The sequence below is a fragment of the Choloepus didactylus genome, chromosome 10 (genome assembly GCF_015220235.1).
Source record: "Choloepus didactylus isolate mChoDid1 chromosome 10, mChoDid1.pri, whole genome shotgun sequence".
Lineage (NCBI taxonomy): Eukaryota > Metazoa > Chordata > Mammalia > Pilosa > Megalonychidae > Choloepus > Choloepus didactylus.
In genome coordinates, this window is record NC_051316.1 from 20532616 (window position 1) to 20556815 (window position 24200).

At 38.1% G+C, this 24200-nt stretch overlaps 1 protein-coding gene across 1 annotated transcript in view; it reads left to right on the forward strand.

Annotated features, from left to right (window-relative positions):
• The first annotated feature begins 1848 nt into the window (after positions 1-1848).
• The window catches only part of LOC119505609 (serine/threonine-protein kinase MRCK alpha-like), an 82778-nt gene continuing 60426 nt past the window's right edge, over positions 1849-24200 (forward strand). Inside the window, exons 1-5 of the mRNA XM_037798440.1 lie at positions 1849-1919; positions 7299-7392; positions 7803-7933; positions 9851-9915; positions 12228-12304. Of these exons, the coding sequence (XP_037654368.1) occupies positions 1849-1919; positions 7299-7392; positions 7803-7933; positions 9851-9915; positions 12228-12304 (438 nt within the window). The remainder of the gene's footprint in view (positions 1920-7298; positions 7393-7802; positions 7934-9850; positions 9916-12227; positions 12305-24200) is intronic.

Genomic DNA, 24200 nt, shown 5'->3' on the forward strand with positions numbered 1-24200 from the left:
AGCAGATGGAGATTACAGAGATATTTTGGAGATGGCCTTTGAAAGCAGTCTTTTACTCCTGAGAAGCTAAGAGAGAACAAACACCCCAAGAGCAACTGAGAGTGACATTTTGAAGAGAAGCTGCTGCCTAGAGAGGAACATCCTGGGAGAAAGCCATTTTGAAACCAGAACTCTGGAGCAAATGCCAGCCACATGCCTTCCCAGCTAACAGAGTTTTCTGGATGCCATTGGCCATCCTCCAGTGAAGGTACTTGATTGTTGATACCTTACTTGGACACTTTATGGCCTTAAGACTGTAACTGTGTAACCAAATTAACCCCCTTTATAAAAGCCAATCCATTTCTGGTGTTTTGCATAATGGCAGCATTAGCAAACTGGAACAGGCGGTTTGGTGGCCAAGCCCTCTATCATGGGACTTGCCCTTATGAAGCTCATTACTGCAAAGGAGGGACTAAACCTGTATATAATTGTGTCTGAGAGTCTCCCTCTGAGTACCTCCTTGTTGCTCAGATGTGGTCTCCTCTCTCTCTCTCTAGCTAAGCCACCTCAGCAGGTGAACTCACTGCCCTCCCCCCTATGTGGGACCTGACTCCCAGGGGTGTAAATCTCCCTGGCAATGCAGGATATGACTTCTGGGGATGAATCTGGACCTGGCATTGTGGGATTGAGAACATATTCTTGACCAAAAGGGGGATGAAAAATGAAATGAAATGACATTTCCGTGGCTGAGAGATTTCGAATAGAGTTGAGAGGTCACTCTGGTGGACATTCTTATGCGCTATATGGATAACACTTTTTAGGTTTAATGTATTGGAATAGCTAGAAGTAAATACCTGAAATTATCAAACTCCAACTCAGTAGCCTGGATTCTTGAAGACGATTGTATAACAATGTAGATTACAAGGAGTGACAGTGTGATTGTGAAAACCTTGTGGATCACATGCACTTTATCCAGTGTATGGATGAATGAGTAGAAAAATGGGGACAAAAACTAAATGAAAAATAGTGTGGGATGGGGGGGGGATGATTTGGGTGTTTTTTTTTTTAACTTTTATTTTTTATTCTTATTCTGATTCTTTCTGGTATAAGGAAAATGTTCAAAAATAGATTGGGCTGATGAATGCACAACTATATGATGGTGCTGTGAACAGTTGATTGTACACCATGGATGATTGTATGGTATGTGAATATATTTCAATAAAACTGAATTTAATTAAAAAATACATGTATAGAAGGGAAGCGGAAGGTGGGGAGAGGAGGAAAGAAAGAATGATAAAGTAAATGGACAAAATGTTAGAAATAAAGAATATCCAGCTCTTTGTACTCTTCTTATGCGTTTTCTGTAAATTCGAAACTATATCAAAATTAAAGATTACCAAAAGGAAATACCTCAACAAAGGAAAACAGAAAAAAAAACTTAACAGCTCCTGCTTGTCATATATATATCTGCAAGTTTGTTCTGAGATTTCATGATTCAAAGGCTGCTTTGAATTATCAAGTATCAAAATGGCTGTTTTAGCTGTCATCACCACAACGCCACTTACCAATTAAAGCAAGTTGTAGTCTAGGGTAGTGTTTCCTCTTTCCCCCCAAGGCCAGTTGTTGTCGATTGGTGGCCATCAACCCTGCACTCAGCACACTGGAGCCTTTATGATTAACTGCCACTGGGGCCAGAGCCACCTTGGAACGTTGGGAGACAGCAGTCTTCCAGCCCCCAGGGGGCAGCAGTTGGCTCAACCCCAGCAGCACCTTTTGACTGTTGGAGTGTTAGGAACTCTACCTTCAGTCTTCCTCTGCCAAGACTTTTTACCTGTCTCCAGGAGACAGCCTCAGAGTGATGGTGTCACCATGAGCAAAGACAGAATGCCCTTGTTTTGCAGGACGAATGAATACAAGCTCCTGCAGAATGCCTCGGGAAGGTATGTAAGTCCCACAGCCTCAGTTATTTCCCTATTAATTTATCGATAACCAATTAATGCTTTTTTTTTTTAGTCAATAATGTCTACACTTGTAACTGTGTTTCAGAGCTTCTGCTTTTGAATATTTCTCTTAATTAGATAAATTTCTATTATCTTTTAAAAATTATAATAGAAAAATGATGCTTTGGAATGCCAAAGGTAGCACCTATGTTTAAAACACATCATAGGTTTTTTTTTTCCAACTTCGTTTTCTAAAATTTTTTTTAAATTTTTTATTGAGATTGTACACATACCATACAACTATCCAAAGATCCAAAGTGTACAATCAGTTGCCCATGGTACCATCATACAGCTGTGCATCCATCAACACAATTAATCTTTTTTTCAAAAGAAAGACAAAAAAAGGAAACTCCAATCCTCCCATACCTCTAACCACCTTCTCTTCATTATTGATTCATAGTTTTGGTACAGTACATTTGTTACAGTTGATGAAAGAATGTTAAAATACTACTAACTGTAGTATATAGTTTGCAATAGGTATATACATTTTTTTGCTATATGCCCCTCTATTATGAACTTCTAGTTATAGTGTCATACATTTGTTCTAGTTCATGAGAGGGATTTCTAATACTTGTACAGTTAATCACAGACGTTGTTCACCACAAGATTCACTGTTTTATACATTCCCAGCTTTTAACCTCCAACTTTTCTTCTGGTGATGTACGTGACTCTGAGCTTACCCTTTCCACCACCTTCACACACTATTCAGCACTGTTAGCTATTCTCACAACATGCTACCATCACCTCTCCATTTCCAAGTGTTTAAGTTCACCCTAGTTGAACATTCTGCTCATAATAAGCAACCACTCCCCATTCTTTAGCCTCGTTCTATATTCTGGTAACTTATATTTCATGTCTATGAGTTTACATATTATAATTAGTTCATATCAGTGAGACCCTGCAATATTTGTCCTTCTGTCTGTCTCATTTCACTCAATATAGTGCCCTCAAGTTTTCTTCATTAACCCATTTTTTTTAAGATGGTTTTGTTCACACAACATACATTCCATCCTGAGTAAACAATCGTTTGTTCCCTGTATAGTCATATATTTGCATATTTAGCACCATCACCACTATCTATATAAGGACATCTCCATTTCTTCCACAAAGAAGGAGGAGGAGTCAAAGAATGTAGAGACACAAAAGTAAAAAGAGAGAGAAAAAAATGACAGCTAGAAAGCAAAAAACGGAAAGATAGCATTAAACTAAGAAGAATAGTCAGACAACATCACCAATGCCAGTAGTCCCATACCCTTCCCCTATGTGCCCTCCCCCCGCCCCGTATGCATTTAGCTTTGGTATATTGACTTTGTTATATTCAAGGAAGCATAATACAATGTTTCTGTTGATTATAGTCTCTAGTTTGCATTGATTGTATTTTTTTCCAATCCCACCCTATTTTTAATATTTTGCAATGTTGACATTCATTTGTTCTACCTCATGTAAAAATATATTTGTACCTTTTATTACAATTGTTGAGCACCCTAGGTTTCACTGTGTTATACAGTCCCAGTCTTTATCTTTCATCTTTCATTCTGGTGTCCCACATGGTCCTAACCTTCCTGTTTCAACCATGCTCACAGTCATCTTTGTTCAGTGTACTTACATTGCTGTGCTACTATCTCCCAAAATTGTTTACCAGACCTCTCACTCCTGTCTTTTCCTTTCTGTCTGCAGTGCTTCCTTTAGTGTTTCCTGTAAAGCAGGTATCTTGTTCACAAACTCTGTCATTGTCTGTTTGTCAGAGAATATTTTAAGCTCTCCCTCATATTTGAAGGACAGTTTTGCTGGATATAGGATTCTTTGTTGGTGGTTTTTCTCTTTAAGTATGTTAAATATATCACCCCACTTCCTTCTTGCCTCCATGGTTTCTATTGGGAAATCCACACATAGTCTTATCAAGCTTCCTTTGTATGTGATGGATCACTTTTCTCTTGCTGCTTTCTGGATTCTCTCTTTGTCTTTGACGTTTGATAATCTGATTATTAAGTGTCTTGGTGTAGGCCTATTCAGATATATTCTGTTTGGAGTATGCTGTGCTTCTTGGATCTGTAATTTTATGTATTTCATAAGAGATGGGACATCTTCATTGATTATTTCCTCTATTATTGCTTCTGCCCCTTTTCCCTTCTCTTCTCCTTCTGGGGCACCAGTGACACATATATTCCTGCATTTTGTTTTGTTCTTAAGTTTCCAGAGATGTTGCTCATATTTTCCCTTTCTTTTCTCTATTTGTTATTTTGTGTATAGGCTTTCAGGTGCCTTTTTCTCTAGTTCCTGAGCATTTTTTTTCCTGCCTCTTGAGATCTGCTGTTGTATGTTTCCATTGTGTCTTTCATCTCTTGTATTGTGCCTTTCATGTCCATAGATACTGCCAGTTGGTTTTTCAAACTTTCAATTTCTACCTTATGTATGCTCAGTGTTTTCGTTATACACTAGCCATATCTTCCCTAAACTTTCTGAATTGATTTAATATTAGTTGTTTAAATTCCTGTATCTCAGTTGAAGTGTAAGTTTGTTCCTTTGACTGGGCCATAACTTCATTTTTCTTAGTGTAGTTTGTAGTTTTCTGTTGTCTAGGCATCTGATTTCCTTGGTTACCCCTGTCAGGTTTTCCCAGAGCAGAACACGCTCAGGTCTCAGAAGGAGGCAATAGTATCACATCTTCCTGAGGGTATGTCTTAGAAAATTGATATACCCTGTGAGGCCTCAAGTCATTGGGCTTTTCTGCCCAGCAGGTGGCACCTGTCAGCCTGTAGCTCCAGACTGGTGTAAGGAGGTGTGGCCCATGGCTGTTTTCCCCCAGGCTCTGGGGTCTGGCTCTGAATGGAAGGCAGGTAGTATAACTTGGCACCACATTCTTCCTCTTAGGGAAAATACACCTCCTAGGGAGAGGTCATTTACATTTGAATTGTCTCTCTGCCTGTGCTAAATCCACCCTTGGCTGGGTCAGAGCACTGAGAGCTGAAAATGGCTGAGGTTTTCTCCACTGAGCTGAAACAGGGACACAAAGCCCCTTTCAGGGCCAGTCCGCAGCCATCCTCCGGCTCTCCAAGGTCAGTCGTCACCAAAAGCCTCTGCCTATTGGGGATTCATAGCTTGTAATGAGCAGTCTACACTTGTTAATTAAACCCCCAGTTGGAGCTCAGCTGAGCTATATTCACTTGCTCAGAGAGTGCTGCTCTCTAGCATCATGAGGCTTTGCGGTTCGGCCCATGGGGGGAAGGGGCTCCCAGCTTGGATCCACAGTTTGTACTTACAGGTTTTATGCTGCAATCTTGGGCATTTCTCACAATTCACGTTGGTGTATGATAAGTGGACAGTCACGTTTGTCCCCCCACAGTTATTCCAGATTATTTACTAGTTGTTCCTGTTTGTTTATCAGTTGTTTCTGGGAGACCAACTAGCTTCCACTCCTCTCTATGCCGCTATCTGCTTCCTCACATCATAGGTTTTTAAATCATGAGATTAGTGAATTAGGAAATTAACTGGGTTTGTAATTTCTTAACACTCTACAGTTCACTTTCCTGCTTTAAGTTCTAAGGTTTTCCCAGAGACTTAAAACTGTGACAATTTCTGTAAGTCAACTGTTATTGTTGTGTATTTAATAATATAGAGCAAAAAGTGTGCACACTGTGCATATATCTGATATATCAGGTCCTTCATATAATTTTTTTTTCCAGAAAGTTTTAAGTACTCTGCCAGGTGAATATTTATTAATATCCCCATTTCATACCTTCAGTTCAGCGATGTTTTGTAATATAGGCTCACAAGCTGGAGCCCAAATTGGTTCCCAGGATGATGTGACACCAGTGCCAGTGTTATTTTCACTGTTATGTCTCTTTCTTGTACATATTTTGGTTTGTATTTGTGTTGTCTAACCTCTTTTAGTTGTGATTTGTCATAGACAGTTATTTCCTCTCAATTCCTACAAGAATTTGTTTAAAGCATTGCACCCCTGTTTGCTCCTTTGATTATTAACATACAGGAGAGCACACACTAGACAATGATGTGATAGGGCTTATCCTAAAGGCCTTCATGTCACAGATTACATATACTTGAGATACAGCCTTAGTTTCCATACATTCCACTACAATTATATATAATTATATTGTTTAATATAAAAGCATTATAATAGCCCCCACCAATGTCTCTATAGAGCAAATTCAAAGAAATATAACTTCCAAATACATTAAGTTCAGTTCTTTGAGAACCTGTGATATTTCCTCTGATGGTAAGGATACAAGATGCTGTAGGTTTTCATTTTTAGCAATAAAAGTATTCAAATTGTATAACAATCTGTATATGGCACAGCTTTTCTAAGGTGCTCAAGAAATCTGCTCATTTCCTAGTAGGTGATGATTTTGATATGGAAGAATCACTACTCTATGAGTGTCACAGTTTTCCCAAGCAACATGTGGCTGCTAGAGAAGTTGATGGTAGGGTTCTCATTGCATTCCACCTGCATTTAAATGATCGAGAACTCTGATAACCTGCTCCAGTCATGATGTTGGTATAATCTGCGAGTTCAGCTTGAGAATGTTATTATTTATTAACATTTTTTGGACTTACCTGTAAGTTACTAGTTATGTTGTCATTTTTCTTGTGTCCTATGTCTACCTCTTTCTTGAATTTAGTTTTTGTTTTGTTCTGGAGAGCATCCTGAAGGAATTCTTTTGGAAACATCTATGTGTAGTGAACTTTCTGTCTTTTTTCAAGGCCAAAAGTGTCTTTAGGTTGCTTTTAGCCTGTATTCTTATTTGTCAGCCTCAGAACTTGCTAGTGGGTGATGGTGTTAACCATTCTAGAGGATCCTTCTGAGAATGCTGTTACATTGATAAATGATGTGCATTGTACTTAATGCTTACCAGTAAACTATCTTAAAAATAAGCAAAATGTAGAATTCCAATGACTATACTAAGATTAAGTTCTAAGTATGAATTAAAAGTTTGGAATAGTGACCTTTCTTACTCAAGAAAATACAACTGCTTTTGCCCTTGAAAGAGTGACTGATTTCTCTAACCATATGACCCAAATCTAGTATATTAGTGAGGTAGCCTTTTCTGGCCAATGTGCCTTAAATCTAGCCAACCACTTCACATTTTCTATAAGCTTTGTGAAAATCCAGGTTTGTTCACTTTGGTAGCATCTCCAGGTTTTTCCTTTTTTTCTGTTGGTATTAAATTATCATTTATAACTCCTTTAAATAGCCTTATGTTAAGATTTACTGTAATGCATCTTTCTTATATCCTTATTTAGGTGGTTTTATTTCATTCCACGTTGGCATTTCATATTTGTCTTTTACTTTCTATATCCTAGCATCAGGGATGTAATGGATGCCCAGGGCTTGACCTCAGAAATAACCAAAGAAGTGGAGTCTTTAAAAAATTTCAGCTTGGTTACAGGAACGAGAGTGAGTGTCTGTCATAATGCATGAAAGCTCACAGATTGCAAAAAAAGAAGAGCTGAAAATCATGATGTCAAAGATGCTTAAATATGTCCATTTATCTAAGTTTTAACCTATGGAAAACTTTTTCATAAGAAATCAGATAGCCCTGCTCTTCTACTGGCTGTGTTGTGAAACAGCTGTTTGATTGTGATTTGAAGGGCAGCTATCCTGGTGATGAGTATAAAAATGAGACTGTTCATATAGAGTCTTTAATTCTATCCCCCAATTTAATGAAAAGCATATTTGAACAATTCATTTTTCTCTTCACTATTCAAGAACAGTCAGATTCCCAAATACCTCCTAATTTTTTTTCTGGATATGATTTAAATGTCAATATAAGATAGAAATGAAAACCTAGTTACATGGTTTTGTAGAAAGTGCCAGGGGAGATGGATCGATTTGATAAACTGGATATGTCCACCATGCTTAAGTTGAAGTCAGCTCTGGAAAGAGAGAGAAGACCCAAACAGGTCCTGACAGAGCCACCTGCTTTCATGCTAGACTGGTAAGACTGAACGATACCTTTCTGGTAGAATATTTTATAAGTGGTTTGCAAAGTTCTTAAAATGAAGCTGCATGTTTTGTTTCTTCCTGTGACATAAAGTTTAGTTTTCCTAAAAAAAAAAAAAAAAAGATTTCTTCTATGAAATAAACAGTTATGAAAATAATAAGCTTTTAACATGTTTTCAACATATAGACTTTCAACAGATTTTAAGTGATACCTTTTTCCCACAAATTGCTATCAATGATACAGAATAGTACTAGAAATTCTATGATTGAAATTGCCATTGATTTCTCCTTTTGATTTGCAAAATTTCCTTGATTCACCAGTCTCCAATATCCTCTCATAAGAAGTATCTTGTATAGGTATTTAAAAACAATTTAAAATGAAAATAGAATGACGTAAACTAACAATTGTGTCTATTACACATAGACCTTTTACTTCTGAAGGTTCTACCAATGTTTGTTTCCACATGACATATTTTAAGTCATAACTTGTAACTTATATTGTGTATTACAATATGTTCATTTTTAAAAAAAGTAACTCTCCCTATTCTGTTGGCTGGTTATTAAAGCATTTCTTTCCATTCTTAACACAAAAGTAGGAAAAATGAAACTCCAACAATGTAGGTGATAATTTGATAATCATATAAATAGACAATAAACATGACTCATGACTATGTCAGTGTAGTTCACATGATGTCATATTGGAGAGTAAAAGGGGAAAAATTAAAATTCAAGCCAGAGTGATAATATAAATGCATCTGTTTCTACATCAACCCAAAATAGTCATTTAGTGAGAAGAGGAGAAATATATGCCTGTTAGGGTCAACTTCTGCACCTAAAGCCTTATTATTTAACTGTAGTTATTACCATTTGGAACAACTTAAATGCAAGAAGCTGAATTACTTAAAGCCAAAAGCTTTATATGTTACAAATGATTCAGTCACTCACAAGTATACTTTACTGAAATGTGCTTGGTTGCCCTGAAAATGAAATGACATTTTTCGGTATATGAATGGTGCAGTATAAAGAGTTATCGTCATCTTCTGTGTAGCGCTTCAGAATAAATGTATTTCATCTTATGCTCAGGGTATTGAGTTCACACAATTACTCAAAAGCACATATGCAGATCATACTGAAAATGGTATGTATATTTATTTATTTGCTCCATTACCTTGACTCCCTATAAAACAAATCCCAAAGCAATTGTTCCAGTTTGCTAATGCTGCCAGAATGCAAAACACCAGAAATGGATTGGCTTTTATAAAAGGGGGGTTTATTTGGTTACAGAGTTACAGTCGTAAGGCCATAAAAGTGTCCAAGGTAAGACATCAGCAATCAGGGATCTTCACTGGAGAAAGGCTATTGGTCTGTTAGCTTGGAAGGCATGTGACTGGTGTCTGCTTGCTCCCACTTTGTGTTTCAAAATGATGTTCTCCAAAATGTCAGTGTCAGCTTCCAAGGGCCATCTTCAAACTCTGTCTCTCAGCTGCAGCTAGCAGTGAGCTCCTTCTGCCTGAGCTTTGATAGGGCTCCAGTGAACTAATCAAGGCCCATGCTGAATGGGCAGGGCACCCCTCCATGGAAATTATCTAATCAGAGTTATCACCTCCATTTGGGTGGGTCACTTCTCCATGGAAACAACCTAATCCAAAGGTACCAACTTAATCAACATTAATACGTCTGCCGTTACAAGATTGCATTAAAGAATATGGCTTTTTCTGGGGGACGTAATATATACAAACCGGCACAGCAATTCTTAAATTTGCTTTTTTATTTTGAATGTTGGTTTAAATATGAAATCTGACTTGACTGACAATCCTAACCACATTAGTCCGACAATCCAATGATGTGGGATTGAGTTTCAGGTCACTTTTTAGCACTTAATGATGTCTTTACTTCTTTCTTCCTCTTTTAGTGACATGAAAGCCAAAGAGAAGTACCAATCTGACCTGTGGTTAGAAATTGAACACCTGAATAAGGGTAAGAAGCTTAGATCTAAAAATGAGTGTGGGGCTAAGGGATGCGTAAGTGAGGACTGATGGCACCACACTTCCAGGGGTCTGTCTGGGCCCAGGAGTGTCAGCTTACTGTGTAGTTATGGGAATAGCTCTCAGAAGCCAGCCTGGAGCCAGAGGTTTGTGTGTGAATATGAGTGTGTGTGTGTGTGTGTGTGTGTCTACTCTTGTTTGATAAAACATTCAGAGGGCCATTTTGTTTGGTTTTATTTTACATACTTTAGAAATTTCTCTCTCATACGCAAAGCAAAATATTTTGCCATGAGTTGGCCTACTTTTTTTGCAGTGCAATGGGATATTTCATAGATACATTTTTTGTGAGTGACAAAAAATGTTTATTTTATACTTGTTGTCACTTCCTATTTTTGGAATAGGCTCCTTATTTTGGCAGAGAAAAAGCCACTCTGGCTTTATGAATGTGTGCGAATGTTCCAACTGGATGAGGTCTAGTGAAAACGGGTTTATGTGTTCAGTGCTGGATGAGGGAAAGAGCAAAAATGAAAAGAAAGCAAGAGGTGCTGCTGCTGAAATGCAGGAAGCACAGCCAAAGACACACTCACGGAAACGCCAGAGGTTAGTGGAGGGTCATTAAGAATTGCACTGGGATGCGCTTGGTCATCTTTCTTTAGATTCTTCGAGTGCCTGCTTTAGGCCATTTTCAATGACATATTGATCTTTTTTTTTTTTTCCATCCCAATAAGCTTCTCCTGGACATTTTCCCATGAACCATGTGAGCTGAGAATGTGCCACACTTTTTAATACATGCATTTCTTAATTTTTGTTTCATTTTGAGGGTACTAATGAGATGAAAATTTAGCAAAGTAAACTCTGAAGGTTTCCTTTTAAATGAAGGGATATTCTATTTTCTTAGCAGAGGTCATCTCCTAATTACAAATTTTCTAGTAGGTCTCTTTCCACTCTCCTCTCATTCCACAGTTCTGTGGCACACACTGGACTGGGGTAGAGTGGGATGATGAATTTTCTGGAGGGTAGAGGGTATAGTAACAGCAAACTCAGGATAGGAAAGCTCCAGAAAGCAGTGGCTGTATAATAAATATGCATGGATTGACTTTTTCATGGCCAGTGGAAGAAACATTCAAGAGAGGTGTAAAGAAGTACTGAAGGTAGCATAAAAGCTATGTAAAGCATTGCAGTAGCTGTAGCCCCAGGGGCAAATATTCCAGGAAAGAAACCAAAGCCAAAGGATTGTTTGCTACAAAGCACCAGGAATGGGGATACTTTGAGTCCCCAAACTGATGGGTGGGGGTACTGATTGTGCTTGAAATTATGTTTGGAATGAACCTAAAAGAGAAAGGCTATGTACTATCATAATGCTTTATGAAATTAACATTTCAGCCTAGAGTTTTAGTTTTCTCATTGAATAGTGTAGAGCAATAAAATACTTCTGCAGTGTTATGTGACATTTCTGAACATGCTGCCTTATATGATCAATAAGCAATCATGCCAGCAATTTATATCTGAAAAACTCACACTACTGTCAATGCCAATTCCTAAAGGTATGTGTGTTAGAGAAATTAAAAATTTGTCCCTTTTTTCTTTAATATTTAAATGTAATTATGGTCATATTTTAAGACTTTATTTTGAATATCATTCATTTCATGTTAGTACAATTTGTAGGTGGCAATTATGGCATTTTCTTTAAAATTCTTCTGAGGAAAACACCTTGTGGGTGGTACTTTATTCTCTCTAAATGAGTACCTTAAATCGGGGTGACACTGTGATAAAATTTTAATTATAATTAAATATATTTGTTTTACAACTGATTATGCTTTTATTACTGATAACTTAGGTTAAGAGGTGCATACTATGTACCTGGTAGGAGTAATTTGAAATCGATTCCTGGAGTGAGGATAATTTAGCATAGAAAAAGAAGACAACATTGGCATGACCCTATTTCTGATATTCCCTTGGGTTTTCCAAAAATGTTCCAAGTTTTATTTAAACATCATGCTATTGAGGAAAAGAAAGCAATGATTTGATACCTAAGAGTTAAATAATTTACAAAAACTGATTATAATTTAGTTATGCACTTTCATCATAAGGCTATGATGAATTTGCTAAAACTTATTGTTTCATTTGAGATGCAGAAGGCTAAGAAATAGTACATATATTTTAATTTAAATATGTGAATTTGATGAATCAGATTATTTCTGAAATAAACGGTCTGAGAACAACTGAAAATAGAGTAAATCTGAAAGAGGCATGAAAATTAGTTTCAATTTTCTAACTTAAAAATAGTTTGCTGCTGTCTTCTAGGTATAATGCAACAAGACCCAAACCCATCATCCTTGGAGCTTTTTAATACAACTACCAAAATTGTGGATCAGTGTGAGGTAAGTACCAAGCTTTTTGCATATGTTCTATAGCCATTGCAGAACTCACTCTGTTGACAATTTTAAAAATATGAATCCATGTTATAGGACTGAAACAGGTTTGGTGGAAAGTAAGGTGGAAAGTTTATAAAGTTGAAAAGAAAAATATCCCTATTAGAATTAAAATAACTAACAACTTAAAACATTTTACATTGTGAAATATGACAAATATACAGAAATATGCATAATGTACCACTTTTTTTAAAAAAAGTAACCACTACCTAAGTAGTGCTCCCAGTCCCTCCCTCATACTAGAGGGAACTGTTATCCTCATGTTTATGGTTATAATTCCTCATTTTTATTTGTAATTTTGCAATTTACAAATGCATTCCTAAACAAAATGATTTAATTTCAGGATGTATATAAATGGACTCATACCATATATGTTGTTTTGTGTCATCAGTATTAGGTTTGTGAGTTTCATCCAGGTTGTTTGTGTAGTGATGGTTGGTTCATTTTTATTGATATATAATATTCCATTATGTGAATATCCTGTAATTTATTTATCTATTCTGTCACTTTGGATCTGTTGTGGTGAGTTCAAATTGGAGGATTTCAGAGTTGACCAAGAAAAAGATGTGACCACTAGATGGCAGTAAGCACACAAGCTATTTGTCAGGGGTGTGCTTTGCCAGGTTTGCGGTAGAAGAAACAGCCTCTAGTTGCTGGAAACTTTCCAGTAGGGGCAGAGAGAGGGAGCCACTATAGAGGGGAAGCAGGAAAAGTGACAACTCCCAAACTCCCAGGGGAGAAGGAAATGACAGTTGAGGGCTTTATGGAAGGGTGATTTTACATGCCTAGACAGTGTTAGCACAGTGGGGAGCCTCTGGGCCAGAAGTGCTGAAGTGGCTTGGAGTGTTTTGTTTTGTTTTGTTTTGTTTTAATCAGTGCTGGGCAGATGTTGGGCACAGTTTCATGGGTTATATAAAGCAAAATGGCTGAAAATAGCTTATTTAGGCTAGTTTAAAAATAATTGGGTGTGTAAGAGTTTGAGTTTGGTTCTGGTGGGCTTTTCTAACAGACCCAGGCTTTTCTGAAGAAGAAGCCAGCACACACAGGGGCACTACCCAAAGGCTATCTTTGGCTCATTTATATAACATCTGCATCAGGCTCCAGTCTGGAAAACAAGAAATAGACCAGGCATTTTACTAGAGACATAGAAAAACAGACACTGGAGGATTAGAAAAATAAAAAGCCAATACTGAGGTAACACAGAAGTAGCAATTACAAGAAGTAGCTACCACCCTGGAGCTGGGGAAAAGAAATGAAGTGGTGGGTTTCAGAATCTGGAAAAGGGGCAGCCCAGACCTCTGAGGGGAGTGGTTGTGTCCAGCTGATGTTGGCATCTCTGAGGGGTGCTGTGCCAGGTGAATCGTGGGAGGAGGGAAGAGACACAGACTGATACAGTATAACTATACAGAAGAGAATTGATTGAATTACAAAACTACAAACATTTATTATTAATTATACGATAGTTGAAAGTAAAGCGGTCTATCCAGCAGACAAAGAAAAGGAAAAGAAAAAACTCATTAAGCCAGGGTTACAAACTTTTATCATTAATAACACAATAGTTGAAAGCAAAGCAGTCTGCCCAGTGGAAAAAGAAAAGAAAAAGGAAAGCGCACCAAGCTGGGGAAAGCCCCCACATCTGCTACTACTGGCTGGGGAAGTCCCGGTTCTTCAGCCTGTCAGAGTGCCAGCTGGCACGTGGTCCCAGGCAGCCCGTCCCCTCCTGGGTGAGACTTCCAACTTTTCCTGGGACTAGGGCCAGGATTTATGGCAATTTGTCCAGGAGTAGAAGTGCTTTGCTGCATGCCCCAAGGAAGTGCTAATTCCTTGGGATGAGCACAAAGACTTCCTTACCTTAATTTCACTGGCATGTTTGCAGCGGGGGAGCCTAGCTCTCGGTGGAGACACAGGTGATCTATTATCTATTATTGAAACTCCCTGGTAAACTCTGTTAGGCTTCAGTGACTTCCTTTGTTACATGTATCTTTGGTTCTCTTTCCCTTTCAGACAGGCCGGCACCTGCTGTCATGCAGGGCAGCTATCTGCTTATGGTTCATGTTGGTTTCATCCATACATTCCATCTTCCTACAATTTCTAACACGGGGGGCTTGATAAACCTGGGTTGCAGACGGCACCAAGAAACTGTGGGCTGGAACCAACTGCTGCTGCCAGAGTGAGACACTGCTGCTGAGATGCCCCTGACAGGAAAAGCAAGGAGTCAGGAAGGAGCAAATCTTCTCATCTTTTCTGCATTCTGGTCTCCTTCCAGCATCCTCTACTAGCAGAGTGTGTATAGAACACAGAACCAGTTAGCAAAAATGTACAGAAACATATAGGAGAGTGGGTGTGAAGCTAATAGACCATAGCTCAATAACCAGCACAGTTTGCAGCTACTGCGAACCATATTTTACCTGGGTGCTAAATTTCTCTAGGGAAAATACCTGGGAGGGAAATTTCTGGGACTGGAGAAACTTGACCTTTACTAAATAACTTCTTCTAAAGTGGTGGCACCATTTCCATTTGCATTAGCATTGTAGTGTGCCATGTTCCTGTCAACAGCTTTCTAATTTTAGCCAGTCTCCTTGTGATGTTAATCTGCAATTTTCTAATGCTAATGAGGTTGAGCACCTCATAATTTTTTTTTATTGGCTGTTTGTTATAGCTTCTCTTGTAAAAAAGCCTGCTTAAGTCTTTTGCCCTTTTTCTGTTGGGTTTTCTGTCTTTTCTTTTTTCATTTGCAGGGGTTCTTTAAATGTTCTGGATATAATTGCCTCTTTATTGATTGATCTGTTGTAAATATCTTCTCTTATTCTATAGCCTCTTTCATTTTGTTATGGTGTCTTATGATGAACCGAAGTTCTAGATTTTAATATAGTCAAACGTACTAATCTTTCTTTATAACGAGAACTTTTAGTATCTGTTAAGCAATCTTTTCTTACTTGTGGTTAAGAAAAATATTCTCCTATACTCTCTTATAAATGTTTTGCCTTTCATTTTTCAGTCCACCCATGGGCTTTTGAGGTAGGGGCCCAAAGGACCTACTGCTATTTGTCAGAAAGTCCAGCATTGTATTGTCAGTGTTCTGCTGGATAAACTGTCTATATGGATGAAGGTTTGGTTAGGGACTTCCTGTTTTTCTTTTTTTTTGTAATAGCCATTTCTGGGCAAAGAAGACACAAGTTATTTATTACTACAAGACTGATACTTGATATATGGCAGAGAAAGTTCTCCTACTTTGTTCTCAAAGAGTATCTTAGCTATTATTGGCCATCTGCTTTTCATTATAAAAATTCGAATTAGCTTGTCAAGTTTCAAAAAAAAAAAAAAAATTGATCCCTGTGGGGCTTTTGATTGGGATTACATTGAATCTCTATATCACCTTGGGAGAACTGATACCTTTAAAATATTGAGTCTTCCAATCTATGACAATGATGTTCATTTATTGAGGCCTTCTTTACTATCTCTCATTAAATTTTCCTAGAAAAAAAAGCATGAAGTTTGATAGATTTATTCCTGGGAACTTGACCTTTTTTTTCTTTATGGAAAGTTTCTTTTATAGAATTTATTGGGATTCCATCATATTTTTAAATTTTGTTTTTAAATTGTTATTCAGTAAAATTGAATTTGGGGGAATATTTTCTGAATTTGAACTCATACATAGATTTGTGTAACCACCGCTACAATCAGAATACAAATAATCCATCACCCCATAAGACTCCCTTGTGCTATCTCATAGTTTTTCTCTCAGTTTCTAAACCCTGGGCAACCAAAGCTCTATTCTCCATCACCATGGTTTTGTCTTTTCAAGAATGTCATATAAATGGAATCATACAATATATAACCTCTTGAGACTGGCTTCTGTCACTCAGTTTAATGCTTTTGAAATTTATCCAAATTGTTGTATGTATTAATAGTTTTTTTCCTATTTATTGCTGAGTAATATTCCATTGAATGATGTACCATGTTTGTTTATCCAGTTTTTTAAAATGCTATTGTAAGTGGTTTTTAAAAATTTATGTTCTAGCTGATATATAGAACTGCAATTGATTTATACATTGAATTTTATCCAGAAATCTTGCCAAACTTTCTTGTTCATTCTACCACTCTATCTGCAGATTTTTAAAAAATTTCCACATACACAGAATATCATTTGTGAGTTATAGCAGTTATAATCTGCAGTATTGTGACAGATTTATTTCTTTATTTTTAACTCTTCCAGTTTTTATTTCTTTTTCTTATCCTAGTAGCACTGGATAGGTCCTCTAGTAAAATGATGAAATGTGGTGGTGACAGTAAGTGTCTTTGATTTGTTCCTTTTATCACAAAGGGAAAGCTTTTGACATTTCACCCACCTGTTTCTTCTCTCTCTCTTTTTCTGGGTCAGTCCATCTAAAGGCTTGTCACTTTTGTGGATCCTTTTTTAAGAATAAGCTTTGGTTTCATAGATATTTTCTATTGTTTCCTGTTTTCCATTTCCCTGATTCTGTTCTTTGTTATTTCTTCCTTCTGCTTGCATTGTTGTGTTTTCTTTTGCTGTTTTTCTCCCCCTAGTTTATTAAGGTAGAAGTTGAGATCTTTGATTTGATTCCTTCTTTCTAATATAGGTTTTAAACATTATACATTTTCTCTAAGCACTGCTTTACTTGTATTCCATAAATTTTGATATGTTGTGTTTTCATTTTCCTTGAGTTAAAAATATTCCGGAGGCGGGGCAAGATGGCAGACTGGTGAGCTGTATCTTTTAGTTACTCCTCCAGGAAAGTAGGTAGAAAGCCAGGAACTGCGTGGACTGGACACCACAGAGCAATCTGACTTTGGGCATACTTCATACAACACTCATGAAAACGTGGAACTGCTGAGATCAGCGAAATCTGTAAGTTTTTGCGGCCAGGGGACCCGCGCCCCTCCCTGCCAGGCTCAGTCCCGGGGGAGGAGGGGCTGTCAGCTCCAGGAAGGAGAAGGGAAAACTGCAGTGGCAGCCCTTATCGGAAACTCATTCTACTGATCCAAACTCCAACCATAGATAGACCGAGACCAGACACCAGAGAATCTGAGAGCAGCCAGCCCAGCAGAGAGGAGACAGGCATAGAAAAAAAACAACATGAAAAACTCCAAAATAAAAGCGGAGGATTTTTGGAGTTCTGGTGAACATAGAAAGGGGAAGGGCCCGGAGGCGCATATGCAAATCCCGAAGAAAAGCTGATCTCTCTGCCCTGTGGACCTTTCCTTAATGACCCTGGTTGCTTTGTCTCTTAGCATTTCAATAACACATTAGATCTCTGAGGAGGGCCCGTTTTTTTTTTTGTTTTTTTTTTTTTAATCCTTTTTTCTTTTTCTGAAACAATTACTCTAAGAAGCCCAATACAGAAAACTTCAAAGACTTGCTATTCGGGCAGGTCAAGTCAAGAGCAGAACTAGGAGAGCTCTGAGACAAAACGCAATAATCCAGTGGCTGAGAAAATTCACTAAACACCACAACTTCCCAAGAAAACGGGGGTGTCCGCTCACAGCCATCATCCTGGTGGACAGGAAACACTCCTGCCCATCGCCAGCCCCATAGCCCAGAACTGCCCCAGACAACCCAGTGTGACGGAAGTGCTTCAAATAAGAGGCACACACCACAAAACTGGGCGTGGGCATTAGCCTTCCCTGCAACCTCAGCTGATTGTCCCAGAGTTGGGAAGGTAGAACAGTGTGAATTAACAAAGCCCCATTCAGTCATCATTTCAGCAGACTGGGAGCCTCCCTACACAGCCCAGCAGCCCAGAACTGCCCTGGGGTGATGGCACTCACCTGTGACATAGCACAGTCATCCCTCAACAGAGGACCCGGGGTGCACGGCCTGGAAGAGGGGCCCACTTGCAAGTCTCAGGAGCCATACGCCAATACCAAGGACTTGTGGGTCAGTGGCAGAGACAAACTGTGGAAGGACTGAACTGAAGGATTAGACTATTGCAGCAGCTTTAAAACTCTAGGATCACCAGGGAGATTTGATTGTTAGGGCCAACCCCCGCTCCCTGACTGCCCAGAAACACACCCCATACACAGGGCAGGCAACACCAACTACACACGCAAGCTTGGTACACCAATTGGACCCCACAAGACTCACTCCCCCACTCACCAAAAAGGCTAAGCAGGGGAGAACTGGCTTGGGGAGAACAGGTGGCTCGTGGACGCCACCTGCTGGTTAGTTAGAGAAAGTGTACTCCACGAAGCTGTAGATCTGATAAATTAGAGATAAGGACTTCAACTGGTCTACAAATCCTAAAAGAACCCTATCAACTTCAGCAAATGCCACAAGGCCAAAAACAACAGAAAATTATAAAGCATATGAAGAAACCAGACGATATGGATAACCCAAGCCCAAGCACCCAAATCAAAAGACCAGAAGAGACACAGCACCTAGAGCAGCTACTCAAAGAACTAAAGATGAACAATGAGACCATAGTACGGGATATGAAGGAAATCAAGAAGACCCTAGAAGAGCATAAAGAAGACATTGCAAGACTAAATAAAAAAATGGATGATCTTATGGAAATTAAAGAAACTGTTGACCAAATTAAAAAGATTCTGGACACTCATAGTACAAGACTAGAGGAAGTTAAACAATGAATCAGTGACCTGGAAGATGACAGAATGGAAAATGAAAGCATAAAAGAAAGAATGGGGAAAAAAATTGAAAAAATCGAAATGGACCTCAGGGATATGATAGATAATATGAGACGTCCAAATATAAGACTCATTGGTGTCCCAGAAGGGGAAGAAAAGGGTAAAGGTCTAGGAAGAGTATTCAAAGAAATTGTTGGGGAAAACTTCCCAAATCTTCTAAACAACATAAATACACAAATCATAAATGCTCAGCGAACTCCAAATAGAATAAATCCAAATAAACCCACTCCGAGACATATACTGATCACACTATCAAACACAGAAGAGAAGGAGCAAGTTCTGAAAGCAGCAAGAGAAAAGCAATTCACCACATACAAAGGAAACAGCATAAGACTAAGTAGTGACTACTCAGCAGCCACCATGGAGGCGAGAAGGCAGTGGCACGATATATTTAAAATTCTGAGTGAGAAAAATTTCCAGCCAAGAATACTTTATCCAGCAAAGCTCTCCTTCAAATTTGAGGGAGAGCTTAAATTTTTCACAGACAAACAAATGCTGAGAGAATTTGCTAACAAGAGACCTGCCCTACTGGAGATACTCAAGGGAGCCCTACAGACAGAGAAACAAAGAAAGGACAGAGAGACTTGGAGAAAGGTTCAGTACTAAAGAGATTCGGTATGGGTACAATAAAGGATATTAATAGACAGAGGGGAAAAATATGACAAACATAAACCAAAGGATAAGATGGCTGATTCAAGAAATGCCTTCACGGTTATAACGTTGAATGTAAATGGATTAAACTCCCCAATTAAAAGATATAGATTCGCAGAATGGATCAAAAAAATGAACCATCAATATGTTGCATACAAGAGACTCATCTTAGACACAGGGACACAAAGAAACTGAAAGTGAAAGGATGGAAAAAAATATTTCATGCAAGCTACAGCCAAAAGAAAGCAGGTGTAGCAATATTAATCTCAGATAAAATAGACTTCAAATGCAGGGATGTTTTGAGAGACAAAGAAGGCCACTATGTACCAATAAAAGGGGCAATTCAGCAAGAAGAAATAACAATCGTAAATGTCTATGCACCCAACCAAGGTGCCACAAAATACATGAGAGAAACACTGGCAAAACTAAAGGAAGCAATTGATGTTTCCACAATAATTGTGGGAGACTTCAACACATCACTCTCTCCTATAGATAGATCAACCAGACAGAAGACCAATAAGGAAACTGAAAACCTAAACAATCTGATAAATGAATTAGATTTAACAGACATCTACAGGACATTACATCCCAAATCACCAGGATACACATACTTTTCTAGTGCTCATGGAACTTTCTCCAGAATAGATCATATGCTGGGACACAAAACAAGCCTCAATAAATTTAAAAAGATTGAAATTATTCACAGCACATTCTCTGACCACAATGGAATACAATTAGAAGTCAATAACCATCAGAGACTTAGAAAATTCACAAATACCTGGAGGTTAAACAACACACTCCTAAACAATCAGTGGGTTAAAGAAGAAATAGCAAGAGAAATTGCTAAATATATAGAGACAAATGAAAATGAGAACACAACATACCAAAACCTATGGGATGCAGCAAAAGCAGTGCTAAGAGGGAAATTTATAGCACTAAACGCATATATTAAAAAGGAAGAAAGAGCCAAAATCAAAGAACTAATGGATCAACTGAAGAAGCTAGAAAATGAACAGCAAACCAATCCTAAACCAAGTACAAGAAAAGAAATAACAAGGATTAAAGCAGAAATAAATGACATAGAGAACAAAAAAACAATAGAAAGGATAAATATCACCAAAAGTTGGTTCTTTGAGAAGATCAACAAGATTGACAAGCCCCTAGCTAGACTGACAAAATCAAAAAGAGAGAAGACCCATATAAACAAAATAATGAATGAAAAAGGTGACATAACTGCAGATCCTGAAGAAATTAAAAAAATTATAAGAGGATACTATGAACAACTGTATGGCAACAAACTGGATAATGTAGAGGAAATGGACAATTTCCTGGAAACATATGAACAACCTAGACTGACCAGAGAAGAAATAGAAGACCTCAACCAACCCATCACAAGCAAAGAGATCCAATCAGTCATCAAAAATCTTCCCACAAATAAATGCCCAGGGCCAGATGGCTTCACAGGGGAATTCTACCAAACTTTCCAGAAAGAACTGACACCAATCTTACTCAAACTCTTCCAAAACATTGAAGAAAATGGAACACTACCTAACTCATTTTATGAAGCTAACATCAATCTAATACCAAAACCAGGCAAAGATGTTACAAAAAAGGAAAACTACCGGCCAATCTCCCTAATGAATATAGATGCAAAAATCCTCAACAAAATACTTGCAAATCAAATCCAAAGACACATTAAAAAAATCATACACCATGACCAAGTGGGGTTTATTCCAGGCATGCAAGGATGGTTCAACATAAGAAAATCAATCAATGTATTACAACACATTAAAAACTCGAAAGGGAAAAATCAATTGATCATCTCAATAGATGCTGAAAAAGCATTTGACAAAATCCAACATCCCTTTTTGATAAAAACACTTCAAAAGGTAGGAATTGAAGGAAACTTCCTCAACATGATAAAGAGCATATATGAAAAACCCACAGCCAGCATAGTACTCAATGGTGAGAGACTGAAAGCCTTCCCTCTAATATCAGGAACAAGACAAGGATGTCCACTGTCACCACAGTTATTCAACATTGTGCTGGAAGTGCTAGCCAGGGCCATCTGGCAAGACAAAGAAATAAAAGGCATCCAAATTGGAAAAGAAGAAGTAAAACTGTCATTGTTTGCAGATGATATGATCTTATATCTAGAAAACCCTGAGAAATCAACGATACAGCTACTAGAGCTAATAAACAAAGTTAGCAAAGTAGCGGGATACAAGGTTAATGCACATAAGTCAGTAATGTTTCTATATGCTAGAAATGAACAAACTGAAGAGACACTCAAGAAAAAGATACCATTTTCAATAGCAACTAAAAAATCAAGTACCTAGGAATAAACTTAACCAAAGATGTAAAAGACCTATACAAAGAAAACTACATAACTCTACTAAAAGAAATAGAAGGGGACCTTAAAAGATGGAAAAATATTCCATGTTCATGGATAGGAAGACTAAATGTCATTAAGATGTCAATTCTACCCAAACTCATCTACAGATTCAATGCAATCCCAATCAAAATTCCAACAACCTACTTTGCAGACTTGGAAAAGCTAGTTATCAAATTTATTTGGAAAGGGAAGATGCCTCGAATTGCTAAAGGCACTCTAAAAAAGAAAAACGAAGTGGGAGGACTTACACTCCCTGACTTTGAAGCTTATTATAAAGCCACAGTTGCCAAAACAGCATGGTACTGGCACAAAGATAGACATATAGATCAATGGAATCGAATTGAGAATTCAGAGATAGACCCTCAGATCTATGGCCGACTGATCTTCGATAAGGCCCCCAAAGTCACTAACTGAGTCATAATGGTCTTTTCAACAAATGAGGCTGGGAGAGTTGGATATCCATATCCAAAAGAATGAAAGAGGACCCCTACCTCACGCCCTACACAAAAATTAACTCAAAATGGACCAAAGATCTCAATATAAAAGAAAGTACCATAAAACTCCTAGAAGAAAATGTAGGAAAACATCTTCAAGACCTTGTATTAGGCGGCCACTTCCTAGACTTTACACCCAAAGCACAAGCAACAAAAGAGAAAATAGATAAATGGGAACTCCTCAAGCTTAGAAGTTTCTGCACCTCAAAGGAATTTCTCAAAAAGGTAAAGAGGCAGCCAACTCAATGGGAAAAAATTTTTGGAAACCATGTATCTGACAAAAGACTGATATCTTGCATATATAAAGAAATCCTACAACTCAATGACAATAGTACAGTCGGCCCAATTATAAAATGGGCAAAAGATATGAAAAGACAGTTCTCTGAAGAGGAAATACAAATGGCCAAGAAACACATGAAAAAATGTTCAGCTTCACTAGCTATTAGAGAGATGCAAATTAAGACCACAATGAGATACCATCTAACACCGGTTAGAATGGCTGCCATTAAACAAACAGGAAACTACAAATGCTGGAGGGGATGTGGAGAAATTGGAACTCTTATTCACTGTTGGTGGGACTGTATAATGGTTCAGCCACTCTGGAAGTCAGTCTGGCAGTTTCTTAGAAAACTAGATATAGAGTTACCATTCGACCCAGCGATTGCACTTCTCGGTATATACCCGGAAGATCGGAAAGCAGTGACACGAACAGATATCTGCACGCCAATGTTCGTAGCAGCATTATTCACAATTGCCAAAAGATGGAAACAACCCAAATGTCCTTCAACAGATGAGTGGATAAATAAAATGTGGTATATACACACGATGGAATACTACGCGGCAGTAAGAAGGAACGATCTCGTGAAACATATGACAACATGGATGAACCTTGAAGACATAATGCTAAGCGAAATAAGCCAGGCACAAAAAGAGAAATATTATATGCTACCACTAATGTGAACTTTGAGAAATGTAAAACAAATGGCTTATAATGTAGAATGTAGGGGAACTAGCAATAGAGAGGAATTAAGGAAGGGGGAACAATAATCCAAGAAGAACAGAGAAGCTATTTAGCGTTCTGGGGATGCCCAGGAATGACTCTGGTCTGTTAATTTCTGATGGATATAGTAGGAGCAAGTTCACAGAAATGTTGCATATATTAGGTAACTTTCTTGGGGTAAAGTAGGAACATGTTGGAAGTTAAGCAGTTATCTTAGGTTAGTTGTCTTTTTCTTACTCCCTTGTTATGGTCTCTTTGAAATGTTCTTTTATTGTATGTTTGTTTTCTTTTTAACTTTTTTTTCATACAGTTGATTTAAAAAAGAAGGGAAAGTTAAAAAAAAAAAAAACAAGGAAAAAAAAAAGATGCAGTGCCCCCTTGAGGAGCCTGTGGAGAATGCAGGGGTATTCACCTACCCCACCTCCATGGTTGCTAACATGACCACAGACATAGGGGACTGGTGGTTTGATGGGTTGAGCCCTCTACCACAGGTTTTACCCTTGGGAAGACGGTTGCTGCAAAGGAGAGGCTAGGCCTCCCTATGTTTGTGCCTAAGAGCCTCCTCCCGAATGCCTCTTTGTTGCTCAGATGTGGCCCTGTCTCTCTAGCTAAGCCAACTTGAAAGGTGAAATCACTGCC